The sequence below is a fragment of the Erpetoichthys calabaricus genome, chromosome 1 (genome assembly GCF_900747795.2).
Source record: "Erpetoichthys calabaricus chromosome 1, fErpCal1.3, whole genome shotgun sequence".
In the NCBI taxonomy this organism is placed as follows: Eukaryota; Metazoa; Chordata; class Cladistia; order Polypteriformes; family Polypteridae; genus Erpetoichthys; species Erpetoichthys calabaricus.
Genome location: NC_041394.2, coordinates 41,277,412 through 41,300,921, shown reverse-complemented (window position 1 = coordinate 41,300,921; position 23,510 = coordinate 41,277,412). Strand labels below are relative to the sequence as shown.

At 38.8% G+C, this 23,510-nt stretch overlaps 1 protein-coding gene across 1 annotated transcript in view; it reads left to right on the top strand.

The window, feature by feature from the left end:
* Window positions 1-23,265, top strand: part of mxd1 (MAX dimerization protein 1) — a 69,432-nt gene extending 46,167 nt beyond the window's left edge. Inside the window, exons 4-7 of the mRNA XM_051928852.1 lie at window positions 13,400-13,514; window positions 14,876-15,035; window positions 15,292-17,118; window positions 17,235-23,265. Of these exons, the coding sequence (XP_051784812.1) occupies window positions 13,400-13,514; window positions 14,876-15,035; window positions 15,292-15,497 (481 nt within the window). The 3' untranslated portion in view covers window positions 15,498-17,118; window positions 17,235-23,265. The remainder of the gene's footprint in view (window positions 1-13,399; window positions 13,515-14,875; window positions 15,036-15,291; window positions 17,119-17,234) is intronic.
* Window positions 23,266-23,510: the final 245 nt, after the last annotated feature.

The window sequence follows — 23,510 nt, the reverse complement described above, 5'->3', positions numbered from 1 at the left end:
GGGGACCTCGCGGTTCAGAAACCGTTTCAGTCCAAGAACTATAAATATATTCAATCTGTCCAAGTGCTCCCATTAGAACTGTTTGTACTTAAGTAAAATTACCTCACTGTACAGTTGTAATATTGCACAACCTGCGCCACTTGCACTTTGTTTTCATATTGTGTATATATATTTTTTGTAGTAGTAGTTATTTTACAATTTTATAGGAAAATAAGTTTATAGAGGATTTGCGTATTGAGTCTCATTGTACCATACAATAACAATTTAAAGGAATTCAATAGTAGGGAGCGCGTATTTACAGATGATGACGACTGGCTTCTAAGTCGATTTAAATTTTAAAGCACTATCTTCTTGGAGCTTTCTATTTATTTATTTTTAAGATGAAAGACAGTAAAGTATATTATATATGTGTGTGTGTATATATATATATATATATATATATATATATATATATATATATATATATATATATATATATAATATATTATACAGACACATTTTTAACTTCATTTAAATAATGTATACCATTAATAATTTAAACGTGTAGACCGTGGTAGCGATGAACTGGCGCCCCGTTCAGTGATTGTTCCTGCCTCGCGCTGTATGCTTGCTGGGACTGGTGCAACCCTGAATGGACAGAATAATTAAATGTACTACAAACATATTGCAATGTTCCTTAAAAGTTTTCAAAAATCAGTGTTCTAAGCTTACAGATGGCTTGTCATTTATTAAAGAACTGATTGTGTGGCGATTGGTTACTTGGAGAAAGAAAAGGAATGACAGGGATTGGGGGTTAGTACGTTTGAAAGAGACAGTACTGCTACATTAAATTTATCGAGAGTCGCGCACAGCGTAGCAAGCATCTTCTGGGAGGCAGGAATAATCTCTGGATGGGGCACCAACTCGTCGCTGCCACTGTGCCACCATGTGATTTTAAGGTGGAAATTTCAACCTTTCCCCCCCCCCCCCACTGTGTCCCTGCTTTTTTTTTTTTTGTTTTTCTTTCTCTGTACCCTAATACACTTCCATATGACAGTCAGACGGTCAGCTATGACTTCTTTTTCACAGCGATTTTGATATCTGAGCACTTTTTTTATTTCAGGCACTGTGTGACTTTCTGAACTTGAATGTCCAAGTTTCTCTGCCACCCTATGTCACTCGATCAACTTCCTTTTTTTGTTTACACCACTGCTTAAACCAACAAATAGTATGTTTTTCCTTGCCTCCACTTGACATTCACTGAAATTCTTTTTTTTTTTTTTTTTCCGTGCTTTTGCCATTGTCTTTTCACAGAATGCTGAACTTAAGAGGCTATTTATATTGATTTGTATATTCAAAGAGGCATAATTCTGGGAGGAGTCTGGGTGGGGCGACAGGCGCGTGCACGTGCACGTGCGTTACATTTCACACTAACTGGGATTTATGTAGCGGAAGAACGTGGAAGTTGGCATACACACAGATTTATACATCTGGATTTTTTTGTGCATACGCACATTTCTGTTTTTGTCTGTATGACATGTTTTAGTGTGAATTCTACACACGGCCTTATACATGAGGCCCCTGGTCTCCCAGAAAGTTTTTGGACTTGTTTGTAAAAGCTAGATAAATATTTAGTTGTATGACTCTGAACTGAATTAAATTGTCCTTTATAATGGTGAAACTTTGTTATATTTGGTAAGCTGAATGTCCTAAGGACTAGGGTCTTTGGTAAGTCAATTAACCTTCATGGGTTTCAGCTGTGTAATTATTATTTTTGTGTGTGTGCTTTGTTTCTGTATTAGTTTTTTGCTAAGAAAAGGAGGTATATGAACATAAATTTGGTTAGCTTGATGCTTCAGAGCTGTCCAAAGCCTTTGTAGTTGCATTGTGATATTTTATCCCTGCATACCATATGTACAATATGTAATTAAAGGTTATTGTTGGCCAGTGTCTACTCTGACAGCAACAACATTCAATAATTTTAGTGTCATTACTAAAAATGTTGGCTTATTTTTGCAAACACTTACTATAAAATACTCCATTATTTGGCAAAAAAAATTCTAGTTTTTGGTAGGTAGCCAGACAGTACAGTTCTCCAATTTTACCATGCTGTGGTCTTGAATTCTCTGATGGTAGAATTGACAAGGGATTTCTTACTGTACTGCAGATTTGAATATCAGCATAGTGGCCCTTGAAGATTTGTCCACAGATGAGAAAACAACTATTCTGGTTTCTTGAAGATATATAGTATACAGTACAGCATAAGTTAGAAATGGTATTTTCTGCTTTATGACTTGACTGGATTAAATGGTCAGAACAGACTGAGCTTATAAAAATATATGGGTCAAGAGTTGCTTAAACTTGAGTGAAACTTTGGAATAAGTGTGAGTAGTTCACTGAACCTTTATGACACATCAGAAATCTTGTTTTAGTGCACCATCCTTGTCTATTCTTCAAACTATTAATTTCAAGGCATTTATAGTCAGGAGAGGTTTCTTGTGATAACTAAGACTTAAGATGTCAAAACTAGATAGTTTTGGCTCTGCAATGTTGCCTTTTAAAACCACTGATCATCTCTAATCACTGAGCTACTTGTATTTGGCATTTTTGGTGTATGACTTTTTAAAAATCTGTATGCCTCTTCAATCATTTTGCCACACCATTTACCATTTTTAGTGATCTCGGCCTCCTAGGTTATTATGTTGCTTAGATTTAACAAACATCTGTTGCTTGTGCTACAGGTTTTTTTCCCCCTTTCTTTTTTTAGGGTGTGTTCTGTTGAAGTTAGTGTTTTGCTTTCCTTAGGTCAGCTATGGTGGAGGATAGTTAGCTCAGCTCTCCCACTGGAAGCCTTCCTCAGTTCTGCCTGTTTTCCTTAATCAGAGTCTTGTTTTTTATGGACTGATCTCCAGTTGTTGAATAATTTTGATATTTGTTGCTTGTGGTTTTTTTTTTTTTCCTTTATCATTTCCTCCTCCATGCACAAAATGGCTGAATACTAGACAGGATTATCTTGTCAGAAGCTTAGATCTGTGAGGATTAAGTAAATTTAGAATGACTTGTATTTTAGATTGTCAGAAGCTCTTTTTTTTTTTTTTGTTTTTTTTTTTTTAAATAGAGAAGCCATCATTCACAATATGTAAAGTTTCAAGCTGGGGGCACTCTGAAATTGATCCCTGCTAAAAACTACTCAACCTACTCATTGGTATTTTTCTTTTAATGCAACATACCATAGACCTTTCAAGTCAGTTACTGAAGCAAAAGTAATGCGATTTTGTGCAATTCGTTTTTACTATTAACTCATATTTTGGCATGTAGTGTGGTGTAGTGGCTAAGGTTTTGGACTTCAAACCCTGAAGCTGTGGATTCAAACCCCGCTACTGATACTATGTGACCACAAGCAAGTCACTTGACCTGCCTGTGCTGTAATTGGAAAACCAAAAGAAATGTAACCAGTTGTATCGTAAATGCTGTAAGTTGCCTTGGATAAAGGCGTCAGGCAAATGAGTAAATGTAAATACTGCATGAATCACTTTACATAATGTACAGCATTTTCTAAATATGTTTTCAGGATAAAATAGGATCACAATTGTTAAATTTTCCTTTTGGGACAAATAAAGTTAATACTATCTACCTAGTATTTGGTTTGAATAGGACTGTTCCTTTTCCTGAGGTAGTAAGTTCATCCAATAGGTTAGTATTTGATCCATCTTAGATGGCAGTGTAAATGATCTACCAAATCATAACATAACTTTGCAAACTTTCAGAAGTTTCCTTATAGGAAAATAAATACTTTTTGCTCATAATGTTAGTGTTATGCATAACTTGTGTAAACATCAACTAGTTTACAAAAAGACTACATTCACTGACTAATTTATTTAATATATTCATATGATTTATTCACTCATTTCCAAATTTGTTGCAACACATTATTTCCATATTATGTTACATCAGTATGTCTTTTTTTTTTAATTCTGTTGTCTGTTAGCCTTTTAAAGTTATTAGTTGAACAAATATTAAATTTTTCTTTGTTTCCCTTTTTTATTTTTGCACTACAGAGAGAGGATAAGGTTTGCTTTTATGTACTGCAAGTTGCAAAATTTCAGTCAGAAGCTCTAGCCACATGTAAAATGTATCCTGGCACCTGGACTAACAGAGAGCCAGATACAGTGGTGACTTGTATTAATTGATGTGTAATTGTCAGGTTGGCATTCTACACTGGGAATACAACACTTAATGTTTAAGCCAGATAATGTATTAGGGGAACTGGACTAGGTCATTTTTCACTAATCTGAGCCAAGCATTTAAATGAACAAAATACATTTGAAACTATCCATCATGGTCTGGGTGTAGGCAAATCATGTTATAACAGTAACTCAACTTTTCAGACTTTGTTAGCATTGGATCTTTATCCAGCATGGTGTAAATGTGCCAGTTATTGCCTTTATTTTAAAATAATTAAACATTCCCAAATCTGATTAATGTAGAAAACAATCCTGGACAGAATGTTCATTCATCCCCATCTCAATAAATGCACAAACTCATTTTTGTGGGGCCAATTAAGAATCACAAGATTGCCTAGAATGCATGTCTTTGTGCTGAAAAAATAAAATCTGAATACTTTGGGAGTAACTCGCACATTCAGAGAAAGAATGAGCAAATTCCACATGGGAAGGGACCAGAAACATGGTTCAAACCCAGAATAGTAGACCTGTGAAGTGTCAGAGCTAACCACTGTGCCGCCTTCCTCACTATCTCAACTCCCCTCCCCAAGTCCTTCTTTGTAAGTGGCTAAAACATTTGGTGGTCAGAAGAGTGTTGCAAATGAGATCCAGCTGAAAATTAAGTTTTGTCATTATATTTCATACAACATGAATATGGACAGGACATCATTGTGCTTTTCTGCTGTCTAAGCACTTCCACATCTATTTCTATACTAAGTTTCTGTCAAACGTTTGACACTTACTAGTCCGATTTTTGATTTGCCTTGTCCCTTCAAAAATGCAAGTGAAAAGCCAACATAAAAAAAATACATGTCTGTACTATAGAAATGTAATCTGTTCTTGTAGGGAGATTTCATAAAGGTGCTAAAAAAAACAAATTGCTTCCAGCACCAAATGGATATTGAAGTCCACTGCATAATAGACACCCAAGTTCAATCCAAGCACAAGCCTCCACAATAAAGCCCATTTCAACCCCCCCCCCCCAACAAATTTGTGCCACTTAAACAACTGTAAGTGTTGTTCCACTACATTTCTTTTATTTTCCTTGACCTATAAAATAAACTAGCAAGTGTGGATGTGTACAGTGGGTTACATAATATGTCTGGAATGAAGAAGTGAGTTAAAGGTTGAAATAAGAACAATGACCCAAACACGTCACCCCATAAAGACTGTGCAGGATTCTACAGACTCAGAAGTGCAATTTGTAATGCTTCGGATCTTCTAGGAAAATGCTGGCAGGTATCAGATTGCTTTGTCTATATGTTTTGGTAGTATTAGACCAGTGCTCAACTGTACCAAGTGTAACAAACACACGAGTGACCCTGCGACTTTATTTTGCATTCACGGATCAGAAGCAGGAGTCGCATTTCAAATGTCAAATAGCAGTTAGTGCTTTAGTATTGTGAGTTGTATGACCCAGAAATCAGTTGGTCTTTATGCAATGCTGTATAATCCTGCATGCTGTTACACTCAGTGTGTGAAGTTAAGGTTAAGTGTTGTTACGACCTGTAACTGACCCCTTTGGAGGGGATATTTGTACCATGTCTAACATTGGCTTGAGGAGGAGGAGGAGGTTTGTTCTAAATGCACAGTAAGCTGTTTCTGATATTCAAGAAGTATGCAAATGGTGTTCCACAATAAACAATCTTTATAGTGAATTCTAGTAGAATCAATGACTGGTTTGATAGAAAATGTGTTTGATCACTGACATGGAGACTTTTAACAGATTTGTACAAGGGATTACTTCAATAGAAATGAAGACTTTACCAGTGGTGTTGTAGGAGAGGTTAGCCTGTTTTAAGAATTCTTTCAAAGTCTAAAGCCAAAAGGCCTGGTTATTTAGTAGCATTAAAATCTTTGTGTGTATGGGTGTACTTTTTAGACCATGATGTTGCGTAGCTCGTGTAGTGTCATATTAACACATTATATTTGATTTTCACATGGTATTATCTGTTTTGAAGAAAGTGAAGATCATTCTGTCCAAATTTCAAAATATTCTGTCTATCTTAATAACTGTAAAATCAAATCCGTGTTTGCCAAAAAGAAAACCTCATGCCATATACCCATACATCAAATTTTTCCAGCCTTTATACAGTATATAAATACAGTCATTCTTATTTAAAAAGTGTTCTTCCCATGCCACTTCGCCTGGGGAAGGAATATGAAGTTAAGTATGTTGTCTTACAAGCATATATGAATTATATTTGTTTTGTAATACTGGTTTTATGAGTTTTTATTACTGCTTTGCCTGGATACTGCATTGGTTTGTGTATCTGCAGAAAACTGAAGGTATGCTCTAAAGCAGACCCAAAACTGAAATAAAGCCAAAGTGTGATATTTTGTATTGCTATGAAATGGCTTTTTCATAGCAATACAAGACGCGTTAACAGAGTAAATACTATTAACTGTAATGAAAGAGTGAGAAAACAAACTTAAATGCCTCCTTGCACCTAACTAAACAGTATGTTGTTGTATCTCCCAGGTGCCGTGGTTGTCACACTTGCCTTGTGTCCTTCCTGCTAGGTCCTTTCCACTTTTTCTGGCTTCTCCTCCTGTTCAGTCAGTCATGGCTATCCGTCGTTCCCACAATAATGCTGTCCATCCATTGTCCATTTCCGTCTGTCTCTCCTGTGTGTACTCAGATGGGAGAGCAGGCTAATTCGGGAAAAGCAGACCAATGAGCACAGTGGACAAGGGAATTGCCCCCAAGTGCAGTGGGTTGGCTTCAATGGTGACGTCTTGCCATTCTCTTCTCTTGTTGATGGGTCCGATGTTCAAAATGATGGACTTCTACAATTATTGTCCCATCTCCAAAGCGCACTGTCCCCAGCAAGTGTCTCAAGCTGCATATGTAGAATGGAGCAGGCCTTGCTAGAGGGACTACTTGAAATTCTCTCTCGTTTGTTTGGTCCACCTTGACATCGGGAACCTTCAGTGTGTTCACCATACAGGACTATCCAGGGAAGCTAATACTTATCCCTCCAGATGCGCGCTCTGTTCAGAGGAAGACACTGCTGAGCAGCATGGCCTCAATGCTAGGTGATGAGCAGCGTTTCAGACTTTTAGCATGTGGAACCCTGCCCTCCCCAAATGATGCCCAGGATCTTCTAGGGTGAGTGGATTTGCTTGCAGTAGGGAGTCCTGGACTTTCATCCATAAAGGGGTGTTGATATACATACTGTGTGATATTTGTAGGTGGCCGACAGCGGAGGAGGCTAATCAGAAGCGGTTCTCAATCTTCTCAGTCACAGAAGCATTGCCAGATATTATGCTTCCGAGGTAGGGGAAGAATTGTGTGTTCCCCAGTGTCTTGTTGCCAATCTTGATGTCCACTGGAGGGTCTGTGTGGTGGAAGGCAGTCTGAAGGGTCAGTGTCTTGGAGGAGCTCATTTCCTGGCCCTAGGCGGAGTGTAAGAACTCTACAGTCCTCTGAAGGCTTTCTGGGTGAAAAGCTACACCAGCAACATTGTCAGCATACTGGAGTTTCATAGATGAAAGTTGAGGAGGTTTTTGAGTGGACTGACAATCAGTGACAATGTTGCCTCCATCAGTGGCATTCAACACATATCTAAAGAGAAGAGTGGTAGCAACAAGGTAAATGTTGAAAAGGACCAGAGTGCAGACATAGCCTTACTTGACGCCAACAGTGATTTCAAAGGGAGCAAATGTTTCCCTACCAATAAGGACCTTCTCCTTCATTCCATCATGGAAGAGATGGAACATAGTGAGGAATTTCAGGGGACATCAAAACTTACTTAGTACTTCCCAAAGCATCACACGGTTGACAGTGTCAGATGCTTTCCACAGGTTGATGAAGGCAAAGCTGACGTCTCGCTGGTGTTCATGAGCCCTCTCTAGGAGTGGGTGGATGATGATCATGTTATTTGTGCCATGTTTGGGACAAAAGCCTAATTGTGACTTCAGAAGTACTCTTTCTGCAATGTAACAAAGTAGCCAGAGAAGCATGATGTGGCCAAGGACTTTCCCAGCAACATCCAGCAGTGAGAGTACCCCTTCTTCTTGTAGATGGTAACAATGGTAGCATGTTTCAATGAGTAAAGAATTTTGCTAAGCTTCCAACACAGAGTGAAGAAATCAACTTGACAAGAAGATTGGGTCCCCCATATTTATATATTTCAACAAGTGTAGTGTCTTCACCAGGAGCATTGTTGTAGTTCAATACTTGGATGCCAGCTTGGACTTTGTGGAGAGTTAGATACTTCTCTAGTTCAGGGACCTGGGGGAGTGTGGAGGACTGAAGGATTTGCTGGGTTCATTTGGTTCAGCAGTTCTCGAAAGTGCTGTGCCTTTGAGGAGTGTTGCACCATCTGCAGTCCGGAATGGAGCTACATTATGTCAAGAGGGACCTTAAATTCTTTTGATGGCATTGTAGAACTCAAAGGTCTTGTTTTCATCTGCGTAGCATTGGATTTCATTGCCCATGTTTATCTACCAGTTCTGATTTCACGGAACCTGTGATGTGTAATTGATCTAGTTTTTCACACTTCTGCAGGAGGAAAAAACAGATGATAAACTCGCAAGGTAAGCTTGAAATGTAGAGTTCTCCACTTCCAGAAGGGGGAGAATCTTGCCTGTGGCCTCCAAAAACCAATATGGATTCTACTACATGAAGAATCCAAGGGTGTTCTTGGAGGAGGAATTCAGGGTTGTGAGCAATGAGGGCCACATAGTTCAACTATGTTCATCAAACAGGATTGGTAGCCATGATGTCATCATACGTGGTTGGGATTTATATTTGTTCAAGTGGAGTGCGAAAATAACTTGTCAGTGTGTTTCTGGTGTCAGTGGTTGAAAGGGATGCAACGTTGAGGCTTGGGGGATTGTCTTCTAGTAGGTGGTCTAAGTACAGCACAGAGGATGGTTCAGACAAGTCTGTGGTCTATCCAGTATTCTGCTCCTCGCATCGCATGTGTGATCAGGACATCGTGGAGGTCACACTGACGGACAAACACATAGCCCGGAGATGGCAGTTCTTTAATTGAGGATGCATCCATGTCATCTTGTTTGTTGGGGACCTGAAACATTGTGTTGGGAATAGACATTTGGTGCTTCACAAAGAAGGATAAGAGATGGAGCCCGTTAGCATTCATGTTTCCCAATCCCATCATTCCAGATGTCTGAACTCCTTCCAACTCGTGCATTTAACTCTCCAAGTAAGGCAATCTTGTCTGAAGCAGAACACCCTGGATTATTTTGTCAAGGAAAACATAGAAGATATCCTTTTCTTCCTCCGTTGAAGTCAGCGTAGGAGCATATGCGTTGACAATTGTCATATGGTTAACCTTGCTCCAGTGGAGCATGCAGGGTTAAGCACAAGCTAATGCAAACAGGGGTCTCTGCAATTTTTGGGAGGAGTTCATTATTGACAGCAAGGCCGGCTCTGTGGATCCACATGTCTGACTGTGCTCGCCTTTTCCAGAAGAATGTGTATTCGGCTATGGTTTCAGTGATGGATCCTTCATCAGCAAAACAAGTCTAACGGGGGGCACAGATGTCCACCTTGTAGCGTTGGAGCTCTAAGGCCAGGAAGGTTGTTCTCCAAGGTGGTTGGTTGGTATTGGTTGAATCCATGAGTGTGTGGACATTCCATGAAGATTAGGTTTCGAAGTTTTTTGAGCACATGTACAGGGGTGGCTCACCAGGTGCAGTTTCATGGCCAAGTACAAATGTGACAAACTGTTTAGGACACCTTTTATTGTACCCTTCCCATCAGGTTTAGGCAGTCCTATCCTTCAAAAAGGTGGCCTAGTCATGCTGGCAGAAAACTGATGAGGCATTTGGCCCAGGTGTGCCTCTAAATGACCATCACACCAGTGCCACCATACATCGCCCAGTGGTAGGTCTCTTGGTCTATTGTCTCTCACCATAGGACTTTGATGCAGGAGTAAGGATGAGGAAGATAGATGGAAGGAAGATTCAGAGCAAAGGAGTTGTTTATATTGGTGTTAGTGAGGGTGCACAATCCTCAATCACACGATTCCTTTCAAGAATCCACTTGACAAGCCAACTGTAAGACAATGAGGTATGGCAGCAAGTTGTACCACTTTGAATGGACCTATGGAGGGAGTGGGTTGAGCGGTGGTCAAGATGGTCTCAGTCAGAACCAAACCTCTGACCTTGCCACCATGGGTGGCCCTACCTGGAGTACACGACTCCCGATGGAATTGCCCAGAGGATCATTGTTCCCTCATATCCTGCTAGATGAGCCATCCTGCTAGTATCTCCCCTTGTTCTTGCAGGTTTTGCAGTTCTGGTGTCCAACTACCTTGTAAAGGGCCAGCCTAACACCAGATCACCTGTCCATCACATAAGGTAGAAGTAAGCAGTATACTGTATGAACTAATGGGCCTCCTGCTGAGACCCATCTGCTTTAGGAGGAGCTCTTAGTACCCTCCCTCCCCCCACCGGCACTATTGGTAAGGACGAATGAAAACTAGCATATATAGCTGTAGTAGTAATAATCATATTGTCACGTGTACAGTATTGTGAAGAAATCTTGACTTCAGCAGGATATTACACGCTGTAGGCAGTGACCAGATAAATTTGTACAGCCTGCCAAAATGAGATTTTCTTGCAGAATTGATTGGCTTAAACTGTCCATAGTATGATAAGAATCACAGGACTATGTGAGGACCTTGAAGTGGAACTGCTGCTTCTACAGATTGAAAGGAGCAAGCAAGTTGAGTTGGCTTCAGCATGCAGTTTACTTGATATTTCCAACTGGGAGAAGACCCAGAGGGAAACTCTGACACAGTAACAGTATTATATATCCCTTAGCTAGCTACAGTGGTCTGGAGTTTGCCCAGCACAAGCTTTCCACTATTGTTGAGAGCAGGGTTGTCCAGTTTGTTAAATTCCTCATACTACCACTTTGCAGATCCATCCATCCATCCATTGTCTCCCGCTTATCCGAGGTCGGGTCGCGGGGGCAGCAGCTTGAGCAGAGATGCCCAGACTTCCCTCTCCCCGGCCACTTCTTCTGGCTCTTCCGGGAGAATCCCAAGGCGTTCCCAGGCCAGTCGAGAGACATAGTCCCTCCAGCATGTCCTGGGTCTTCCCCGGGGCCTCCTCCCAGTTAGACGTGCCCGGAACACCTCACCAGGGAGGCGTCCAGGAGGCATCCTGATCAGATGCCCGAGCCACCTCATCTGACTCCTCTTGATGCGGAGGAGCAGCGGCTCTACTCTGAGCCCCTCCCAGATGATTGAGCTTCTCACCCTATCTTTAAGGGAAAGCCCAGACACCCTGCGGAGGAAACTCATTTCAGCCGCTTGTATTCGCGATCTCGTTCTTTCGGTCACTACCCATAGCTCATGACCATAGGTGAGGGTAGGAACATAGATCGACTGGTAAATTGAGAGCTTTGCCTTGCGGCTCAGCTCCTTTTTCTCCACGACAGACCGATGCAGCGCCGCATTACTGCGGATGCCGCACCAATCCGCCTGTCGATCTCACGCTCCATTCTTCCCTCACTCGTGAACAAGACCCCGAGATACTTGAACTCCTCCACTTGGCGCAGGATCAAAAGAGAAATATATTTTTTAATATAGTTTTAATATTTTAACCTGACTAATCAAAACCATTCTCATTCTATATTCTTATAATATTGATTTTAGCACTGACCGATTTATTTTTGCTTGTGAAACATGCAGCTGGGGGTGACCGGTCACTCACGGTCTTGAGGAATAAACTCCTAATGTAAATTAAATCATCTGACTTGATGAAGTGCTTGGTGTAGTCACATGGTATATTCTGGCTAAATCTCCTGTGATGCAATATAAAAATAGCAACTTAAGCAATCATTTCTTGAAGTCCTTTGCAAAGTTATTTGACGGCTCACATTCACAGTGAACAGACTTTGAAACGTTTTCCACTTCTGACTCATAATTATGTGATCTGTCTTGTCTCTGTTGTGGTCACTTTTTAGTGATATGACTGCATGCAAACATGTCTAACACTGTGTCAAGGCAAAGGAAAATGTTATTGTAATTGTGTAGGTGTGTTTAGTTTTTTTTTTTTTTTTTTTAAATCATAAAAGTAAATTGTGTTAACATTCTGATGTACAATATTAGTAAGATGCTAGGACTCAGCATTTATTTTAGAGCTTTGTTTTATTCATTGACCTAGAATGATATACTATAAAACTGTTTTTTGAATGCTTAGAATTTGGAATTAAAACAGTTACCAGATTATCATTTGTCTTAGTAAGTTTGAAAGTCCTCCAAATCGGAAAGCAATGTGCTTATTTCTCCCATCTTACATTTGAGAATGTACACAGTTCCTGTGACCTAAAAACAGGCTAGCAGGTGTGAAAATCAATTATGTATATGGTGGCCAATTCATTAATAATTCATATGAGAACATATTTCATTTTATTTAAAAAAAAAATAGCTCATTTGGTTTGTTTGATTAACAAGATGACCCAGAATCTCATCTACTTCAGTAATTCAGTTAAACTACTTGATGTGGTAATTTATTCCAGATTATAAAGATTTGTTTTATTATCCTTATTTTTCATAATTGTCCTTCAGAATTTGATTTATATCCTATTTAAATAGAATATTTCTGAAAGAAGTATTTTTCTTAAAGCTTTCAAAATTTTACATCCGCAGTAGGAGTTTTTGTGAATTTGTGAGGATGGCATGGAGTGCTTGAACCTTGGTTTGATTTTGAACATGAATGTCTATTCTTTGGACTCTGATTTTGTCTCATAAATATTAGTTTTAGTTAAATTGGCAATTCTAGACTGGTTCTGTGACCATGCCTTGTGCCAGACTGACCTTCCAAACAGAGATGAAAGCTGGTTTGAAAGCTTAATGAATGAGGGGATAGAGCATTAAATGGAATGTATTACCATAGGAACATTTTTGTGAAAAGAAAAGAAACAAAGCAACCGAGTATGTTCAGGTGTACACCAATATACTGTATTAAGAAAAGCTAAATTTGATGCAGTAGAAAGTGTTGATTCATTTTAACCTGTCCTTTATAATTGATACAGTGCTTCTAATAAATATTAAGTGCTTTTAATTATTGCGTTAAGTACTGAAACACTTTTGAAGTATATTTATTCTGTACAGTAAACAAATGTCACTGGTTTTAAGATGCTGAACAGCTGGTTACTTGAAACTTGTAGTTTGCTTAATTTTGATTATAAAAAATGTAATTGTTTCTCTTAGGCGTGCCCATTTACGATTATGCTTGGAAAGACTGAAATCACTGGTGCCACTCGGACCAGATTCCAATCGACATACCACTCTCAGTTTGCTGATGAAAGCAAAAGTGCACATTAAGGTGAGCCTCTTCCTTGTGTATACTCGGCTCCCGCCTGGAAGGAGTCATGTTGCTCACACAGTATTCTAGGATCTACTTCAAAAGGTGTAAAATTATGTCATAAGTTTCTAAATTTCCAGAATGTGATAATTAATGCAAATTGTGAGAAGTCTTATCTCAAATGGATCTTGTTTTATTATGCAGATCTTTTTTTTTCCATGGGTTTGATAAGACATGTAAAATTAAAGATATTCATAAATCCACTTCACAAAACCTTTACAGACACTTACCCATAAATGCCAGAAGTGACTATACTCCGTTGAGCCCATGAGCAAGGCCCTTAACCTGCAATTGCATCATCCTGGGTATGACGTTAATCTGCATCCAACCTTGCAAGCAGTTCCTCCAATTTGCAGGGACAACTTGGGGGTTTGTGGCAGAATTGACACTCCAGCCACTGTTTAAAAAAAAAAAAAAACACCTCACACTCTTCCAGTGTGGTGCTGAGGTGTCACCCGCTGCACTCTGGTCCCAATCCAGGTGGTGTGGTGGGTGCAGCAATGCACTATCAACGCATGCTCCCAATCTCTCTTATCCGTTTGCATATTTTGACCAGTCAAGGTAATCCAGTTAAGATTTTCATTTATGGTATGTTTAAGAATAATCCAAACTTGTACATTTTGCTGCAGATTGTTTTACTGCATTCATAACTTTCAATTTTCCTCACTTGTATCCATAAAATGTTTCAATCTTTGTGATGTGGGTCAACCCACATTATAAATTCTACCTTCTCTAAATGGATTAAATGAATACAGTACAGTTATGACTAACAGTAAGAATCCCACCCTGTCAGAGGGCAACACTGCAGATCATAGTCCACTGGATGCCATAAAAGCCAAAGCATTGTGGAGAATGACCACAGTGTAACAAATAGCTGATTACATAATGTACACAACTCATTAGTTAACCTGCAAAAATAGAACCTGGGAAATCAGGAGCAAGGGAGCAAAAAGGAAAGGCAACCAGGTGTAAGGCAGAACACCTGCAACAGGCTGCCAGTTTATGCATAGGTTTACTTATGCACATGCCCAAATTTGCACAAGGTCAATTTAGCAACTTGATAAGTCTCAACACACACACACACACATCTTTGACGATGCGGAAAGAAACATACAACAACTGGGTATGAGATTTGAATCTCGTAGGCTAAATCCATCAGGAAGAATTTTGTGTAAAAGTGTAACATTTTATTTGTTACATTATTTTTGTAATATGTTTAATAAGGCAACAACTGGCATAAAAGCAGCAAGGAGTAGGTTTTTGGCTCTTTTTTTCAATTTATGGATGTGTGTTTTGAAGCATTATCTTGGCTTTTGTTCCAGAAATTAGAAGAAAGTGATAAACGAGCACAGCACCAGATAGACCAGCTCCAAAGAGAACAGCGGCACTTAAGGCGGAGATTGGAGCAGCTCGGGGTAGATCGGGTACGAATGGATAGCATGGGTTCAGCTGTCTCCTCTGAAAAGTCTGACTCGGATCAAGGTAAGAATAAATAAGCTATGTAGAGTTAATCTGAAAAGACTCTGCGCTATATGTATATGTGTGTGTGTGTGTATGTATATATATATATAAAATATTTATTTATGGCTTAAATTTAACAGTTCTTGTTTAGGATATACAGTAGGTTATATAATATATAGTAAACACTGAACCTAAGCATTTGAGTTTTATTTTTTCACTTAATCCTCTCTTGGTACAAACCTGTGTACTTAACCCAATCCTATTTTGTCTCTTACAGAGGAGATTGATGTGGATGTAGACGTGGAAAGCACAGACTACCTGATGGGTGATCTGGAGTGGAGCAATAGCAGCATTAGTGACTCAGACGAGCGAGGCAGCCTCCGGAGTAGCTGTAGTGATGAGGGTTATTCCAGTGCCAGCCTCAAGAGACTCAAACTTCAACAGCACTCCATGGCCCTCAAGACCCTGGGCTGTAGCCTATAATAGGGAAAGGGGGAAAAATGGCCACCAGTCACCTTCATCCACTCAGATCTGTCCCCCTTCCCCTACCTCCCAGGATACGGTGGCTTCAGGAAATGTGTCATTCAAATGACAATTGCTGAAGTGGACCATCTTCTGCTGGTTCCGATAGACAGCTGGCCATGTGCCTGCCTATCACTTTTTCTTCTTTGTGCAACTTTTTGTTTTTAAAGAATAGAGAAGGTTGCAGCTTTTATCATTCTCCTATCCCCTTGGCTGACATAAAATACCACCAATGTATATTGTTCATTACTTTTCATTTTTGTTTCACTCACTTTCTTTGACCCTTTCTCTTATCATTATGTTTCATGTGCTTTATTTGATTAAAACTTTATTAGTGTGCTGGAATGAAAAGCACCAGGAAGGGAAAAAAATTCAAGCAGTCCTAAACTCTCTTTGAAGATAGATCTTGCAGTTTGTTTGCTGCTAACTAGTCAAGCCAATCTCTTTTTTTGTTCCCCCTCACTTAAAGACATTAAGTATTTTGAATTTTATTTTAAAAAATAATTTCCTATGAAAACCAGGGTGAGGGTTGGATGTAAATGACAAAGCATTTGAACACATTCCATAAAGAAACACTTTTAGAAGCACTTAAAGCCTTATTTAGACAAACTTATTAATCTACCCTGGGGGCTGTAGGTGTTGAAGAGAGAAGCAGCTGTAATGAAATGTAACACCATTTCTGTCCTTCAGCATACAACCCTCCAACACTCAGGTGCACTTCACTGCATTATTTATTATTTCAGCAAAATGTAGCATTTTTGTTATTTTTAAGGTGTGTGCGCGAGCGTGCGTGTGTGTCTGTTTAAAGAAAAAAAAATTATATATTTATATATATATAAATATATAGGGTGGTCTTATTACCAGTATATGTTAAGTCTTTAAAAAATAAAATGTTCAGTTAGATTACACTTGTATTACAGTTTGTTTTTTAGTGTTCTAATAAACCAAGTTTATAGATTATATAAAAATAATTTTTCTTTGTATCTTTTAATGAGTTGAACTTATTGAAACCTTTGTCAATGCTGAGGAGTTTAATGAAGAAAGGGATGCCGGTGTTTAATGTTGCCCAGGAGAGAAAGAAGGCTTTGTAAAAAGTATTAAAATATTCTTAAAATGACAGGGCATATTTTTTGGGTATGATGGAGAACAGCTATTTGTGTGTGAAGTGCTGTTATTATATTTGCTTAAATATATTTGTACCATACACATATGTAAATGAATGAATACTATGTGTCTGTGTTTTAATTTTTTTTCTTGATGGGCAGCATAGTGTTGTTGTGATTTTTAGTGCTGGTGCCTCACAGCTCTAGAAACACAGGTTCACATTCTGGCCTGGTCACTGTCTGTGTGGAGTTTGCATGTTCACCCCCTGCCTGCATGGTTTCTTCCCACATCCCAAAGATATGCTTATTAAGTTACTTTAGCAGTTGTAAATTGGCACTGTACAAGAGAGGATGAGTGCTGTCTGTATACATGTGCCATCCACAATTGTCTCCTTTCCTTGCATCTGTTGGTTGGTGCTGGGATAGGCTTAGAAAATAGATTTCAATTATTAACAAAAACATAATTTTAAATTTTTGAGGTCCATCCATCATCCAACCTGCTATATCCTAACTACAGGGTCACGGGGGTCTACTTGAGCCAATCCCAGCCAACACAGGGCGCAAGGCAGGAAACAAACCCCAGGCAGGGCACCAGCTCTTATGCAATTAGTTTGCCATTGACAAGTTTAACAAGGTGCTAAGTTAGGGTTCACTTACCCTATTTACTGCATTCGGTCCAGTTGCCAAAAGCAACAAAGGGCAGACTGCACAATTGTCAGCAGACATTACATCTATTGAATAAATGTAGAAAAAAAACGTGATTAGTAAGTGCTTTTCAAGGCACAACTTCATGTTGCCATGCTCTCAATAGTGTTGGAATTGCCTATTGCTGTCCACTACCCCACAGTGGATTAGACAGGTTTGGATAATCAATTTTATGTATACTTTTAAATTTAGCTTGCATTAGGTTAGGACAAACAATGAGATATTAACAAGTCTTAGCTCACTTAAAAGCACACAAAGACATTATGCAAGAAGGTGTGCATCAGAGAAGTAAACTGTGGTCTCAGTTCTGCAAAGAGAAATTTAAAAATTAAATGTGAATTCCAGAGAGAGAATTAAATATTTAAAACAAACTGCAGCTGATTAAGCTGGCCCTAACTCTAACAGATAGAAAAACAAAAACACTTTGTGTACTAAAGCTTTCCCCTTCCTTTTGCATCCTTACTCAGTGCAGCCAGTGTCATTCTAAGACTTGTCATCTTAATCCTTTTAAGGGTCCACTTGAATTTAGTTTTACTGCTTTACTTTGTCAATGAGCTAAGTATCACAAACGTATACGAATTTAACCTCTCAAGATTTCTCTACAATTTTTTTAGCCATCTTTTTGCAAAGTTTCCCCATTTCATTCAGGCTAAGAAACACTAGTTTCTTTAAATCCCAAGATATGTTTGTCTTCCTGACTTGCATGCACTGCAAATACTTCTTATAGATGAGTTTTAGACTTTATAGGGGGTTGGGGGAGTTTTATGTGTTTTTTGTTTATTTTAAAATATAGCACAGGCCTGGATGATCTACAAGAGTAAAGATCAAATGAGGGATAAATTTTGATGAGACTATTTGCCTAAAAGAGTATCCAGATTGGTTGAGTGTTTAAATATGATTTCCCCATCTTTTAGTGCTGCTATTAATATGTTCAAAAATAATACAAAGATGGGTTCTTGGTGTGTTCCCCTGGCTTGGGTCAGTGCATCCTGGCGCATTTGCACTTTGCTTCATGTCTCTTTCACTTTAGAGATATGTCTGTTTTTACTTGTTATTGCGAGATCTATCTTCAGAGAGATAAGCAAGGAAAGGGGTCTCTAAATTGAGGGACTTTAACATAGTCTGTGGAAGCTATTTCTGTGCTGTGTGTTTGTATGGTGGGTGGGCAGAGAAGGGGTTTATTAAGTTTAAAATACATATTCTAGAACTTTTTTGCTTGTCTTACTGGAATCAGTTGGACAGGAGGTCTGGCTTCACCTTGTTTCTAGCCATAAATTCAGGTCCCGGCCAGAGACTCCTAAAAGCTTTCACTGAAGGAAGCACTTGCTGGCATGTGTGGGAAAACAAAATAAGAGCCTCTTCCTGATGACCCCTTTCTGCTTTTGACACCTGTGCAGCTGTTATGAACATTATAAACAGCAAGATGCCTTTAGTAGGCTTGCTTCTTTACTTTGATCTAATAGTAAATGTTTCACTGTTTTTTGAACAAATACAATCTCTTTGTAGCTACACACACTTCTGTCCTTTGAGGTTAGTAGCTAGAAGCAAAAGTTTAGTAGTAATATTTTTTTTGGTTAATTGCAATGCTACCTCATGCATATACAACATATTTTTTTCCAGAAGTTACTAAACATTCAAATCATATATAGAGTAAATATTTTTGTTATGAGACTTGAGTTTACTTTTTGTTTTTGTTTTGATTACCCAGCTCATGATTTTAGACTCCAGTCTGGTGAATTGAGATAAGTCTTTTCTGGCCCTTTTGATCACTTTTCTATTTTATACCCCTTGGACCTTAAGTCTAATGTGACAGAGTGGTTATGGTGTGCAGTAGACTCTCTTGCCTTGTCACTTCCTTGGCACTCAGATTTCCAAAAACAATGCCAAGCCTTCACTTTGATGGCTACCACTTGTATATCAACTTTTTGACCAGTCTTCTTCTGGCACATGGCACTTGCCGTACTGTTCAATATGAATGAGACTGTCATATAGCTTCATCATTTATTTCTGGCTTCCATTATACATATGCATAATCAAGCTTACTGATGTTTAGTAACTGACCATTTTTTAAAATTTTCTTTTTGGTTCACACGTCTTATGCCGATTTACTGTTGAGTTACAAATATCAAGCAGCAGATTGGCCCAACAACAGTAATCCTGCTTGAGTTAAACATAGTCTTTGAAACCTGAATTGCTGTGGCACTTGGATTTTGAAAAGGTGAAAGATACTACTGCATGTGAATTCTTGGACACAGATCTACATTTGATATCAAATATGCATTATGAAATAGGCATTAACCTAAATGTTGGATTTATTCACACACCCCTCAGTATGTTGTGTATTTTTAGTCTCAGATGAAGAGTCTCAGGAAAATTTTGCTCATTTTCCTCCCATTTATTTCCTTTTTGTTGCTGTGCCTTTCTTTTTATGCCTGAATGTTCAATGTTTGAGCTCTGCCATCTTCAGAAAATGTATCCATTAAAGAAAATGATGATGCAACTTTTGCAACTTTTTCACCAATCGAGCTTAAATGTCTCTGGAAACAGTACTTATAAAGCAAAGTTCGTTCTTTTTAATTTCCTTAAACTTGAATATTGATGAACTGTTGTGCATCTGAGATTCACCTTAATATACACATATTGTACAATTCCCAGGAAGAAAAAACTTGTTTATTTGAATCTACCCAAGTTAATATCGGGGGAAAAAATTGTTCTTAAAATACTGTATTGTTGTCATCAAATTGTGTCATGGGCTTTATGTTTATTTTATATGTGTATTTATATTGAACTAGACATAATTATTGCCTTTATAAAAGAAAGGCACTCTCAAAACAGTGCTGCTTATAATATTCTTGGTAAAGATGCATTCATATTTGTTGGAAATTAACTATTTTGAATATGGAGTTTAGTGGAGCCTTTTTATTTATTTATTTGTAATATTAGAGTTTATTTCTGTGAACTCCATCCTTGGCATTGCATGCTCAAAAGCTTCTTTTTCTTGGTGCCCATGAACATGGCCTGTGTTACAATCTTTGTTTTTAGTCTTCTGCAAATGGGAAAGCATCCCAGGTTGTTAAATATTATGGATTGGACAAATTTCAAAGAGAATATTTTTAGTGTCCTGTCCCTGCTCACCAGGTGTGGTGAATCATGAGCTTGTCCAAGCTGCCATGAACAGCCCCTGCTGCCAACTCTCCATGCCTTTAAAAATGGGGGAAAACGTCCTTTAGGAAGTCAGTGTGAATTGCAGTAGACTAAAACAATTATCTTAAGGTTTTGTTCCACTAACCTCGCAAGAAGTTGTATGCGAGAGGCTGATGTGTCAAAGGATAAAAAGCCTGCATATCATTAGGGCTTGCACAGAATTAGGACCATCCATGGATAAGGCACTTGATACTATATCGTCCCAGAACCCCTGATTCAATGGTCCTACTTGCCTAGAATTCCTGCAAGCATTCTGTTTGAAATCAACAGAGCAGCTAAGTCCATTAGGTCTTCTATGAAGTGCAATTTTTTTCTTGCTGTCTCTATTCTCTCTCTGTCTCTCTCCTTTCAAATGAAAGCAATAAAGGTTAAGGTTTCATTTATGTTCTCTTGTTCAGCATTATACCCTTTCCAGTACTGATAATGGATTAATCTTTTGCAAATGAGAATAAGAATAGATTGCTGTTCCTGTCTGAAGATAGAATGTAAAAAAGGCCTTTCCTTAACTGGATCTACCATTCCATGTACTTTTTTTCTAAGAGGGGTGTTATGGATTTGGATCATTTTTAAAAGATAAAAACCCCTGGTTGGGTCAAGCATACCTTAAATTAAAAATCATAATTTGTGTCTCCCCTTTCCCTACCCTAACTTTCCTCAAGCTGACATTCCTAGGCTAGAATTTTGTTTCAAGGCCTTGACCTACACATCCCATTGATTTAAAGTTTGGAATGATGTAATAATGGCGGCACGGTGGCGCAGTGGGTAGCGCTGCTGCCTCGCAGTTGGGAGACCTGGGGACCTGGGTTCACTTCCCGGGTCCTCCCTGCGTGGAGTTTGCATGTTCTCCCCGTGTCTGCGTGGGTTTCCTCCGGGTGCTCCGGTTTCCTCCCACAGTCCAAAGACATGCAAGTTAGGTGGATTGGCGATTCTAAATTGGCCCTAGTGTGTGCTTGGTGTGTGGGTGTGTTTGTTTGTGTCCTGCGGTGGGTTGGCACCCTGCCTGGGATTGGTTCCTGCCTTGTGCCCTGTGTTGGCTGGGATTGGCTCCAGCAGACCCCCATGACCCTGTGTTCGGATTCAGCGGGTTGGAAAATGGATGGATGGATGATGTAATAACACCCCACATTTCCACTTTTGTCCTGTGAAAAATTTAACAGAGTGGGTTTAATCTGTTCTGAGGGTTGGAGACTGGCAAATTGTTAATTGATTTAATTCATATCAAGCTTCCCTGTATTGGACAGATTATAAATGAAGCCCACAGAACTTATACATTATTGGATTATTCCTCCATTAGTCTGCCAAGAAATACAAATCACCCAACTGGTTAACATGGATTCCTACTGATGGAACACACACATCTTTGTAGAGGTTGAGCTTATTCTAGAATAGCCACCTTGATTTGTGTTTTAGTTATTTGGCACTTCCAATGGTTTTGTGCATTCAGTTCTGACAAATCTGATAGCCAGTCCCACCACAAATCTTTACCTTGACTCACAATGCTCCATTACACGGGAGGATATGTCTTCTAACATTTTGTGCTGCTGGAAGCCAATTTTGGCTAATGGTGTCTCAGGAGAGCTCATTGAAGCCTGCATCATTTTATTTATATATAACAAAAACATACACACACACACACAAATACTATTTTTTACAAAATTGGCCATTCCAGTGATGGGGACCCAATATGAAACTTGCATAGCGTTTCACAACATTTATTTTAGTTGCAAGTCCATCTGCTTGTATGCTATAGCCACGAAAAGTTAAACCAATAATAAATGCGAGTGGCCTCTAAATAACGACCCTGAATGTATATTTCTTATCCTCGGAGACTGACTATAATTACACATGCTCTGTGATGCTGTCAGACTGACTTGGCGTAAGGACTGTTTAAAAAAAAACCCATTCTGTTTTGGCGAACTGCACTATATCTTTTGGTTTTTTTTCCCCCTCCCCAATCAGGTATCATCATTTCTCGTCTCTGGAATAAACCCAGTATTACACTACCTGGAATGAAAACTGGAAGTAGACATAATTTAATGTGGTTTTAATTCGTTTCTGCATCTTTCCAATGAGGAATAAAATATGTTTGTGGATATTTTTTTCCTTGTTTCATCTTTCATTGTATTTCAAATTGCAGTGATTCATTAGAACTCCTAATGAGTGCATTTGTGGTGTCAGTTATTCACTAATTCTATATATTTTATATATACAGTAGTAGTTTCCTCCTTATTAACAGCCTCTTGTACAACTCGCCACATGTTTGATACTTGATTGCAGGAAATAAGTTTCTGCTTTTCATTAATTTGTATGAAAAGATGCATTGTGAATGTCTTGATGGGTTTTAGAAGACAAGTGGTTACTGTAGAAAAAAACAAAAAAAAAAACGAAGTGCTTAGAAGAGAGCTTTGTGACAATCTGTGTTCGTTTACCTGCGAAACAAGGTGATCTTCCAATTGAACAAGGACACAGGTTTGGCTCTGGTGGTGGTGAGGGGTGATTTTTCTTAGAGAGCTTTAGGATTTTGTAAACCCCTTATACCACCACAATCACCACCAACTTGCTCTGTACCCCATTTTACAATGGTGCTCTAAATGTAACAGCAGCACATTCATACTTAGAATATTACTACGTGTTTTAGACTACCCATTACTGTGGATATGTAAAGTTCTGTATTGTTCAACTGTTGTATAAAATAAAATTTATTTCATTACTAATTATTTATCGTGTCTATCCTTTGTTCAAAAAAGCTGAATCCTCTCTGGCAAATAATGGACAAAAAATCAAATTCCACTGTTGATTTCTGAGTTAATGATGGAATTCACACTACAGCTTGCACAAGGTCTAACGTAAAAATGTTGATCACACCTTGCTGCCTTCAATCATAACTAAAATTTCTAGAGGCCGACATGTCAGTGATTTTTGTCTAATTGTTGGGGAGCATTCAATGATGTCTTAATGTACA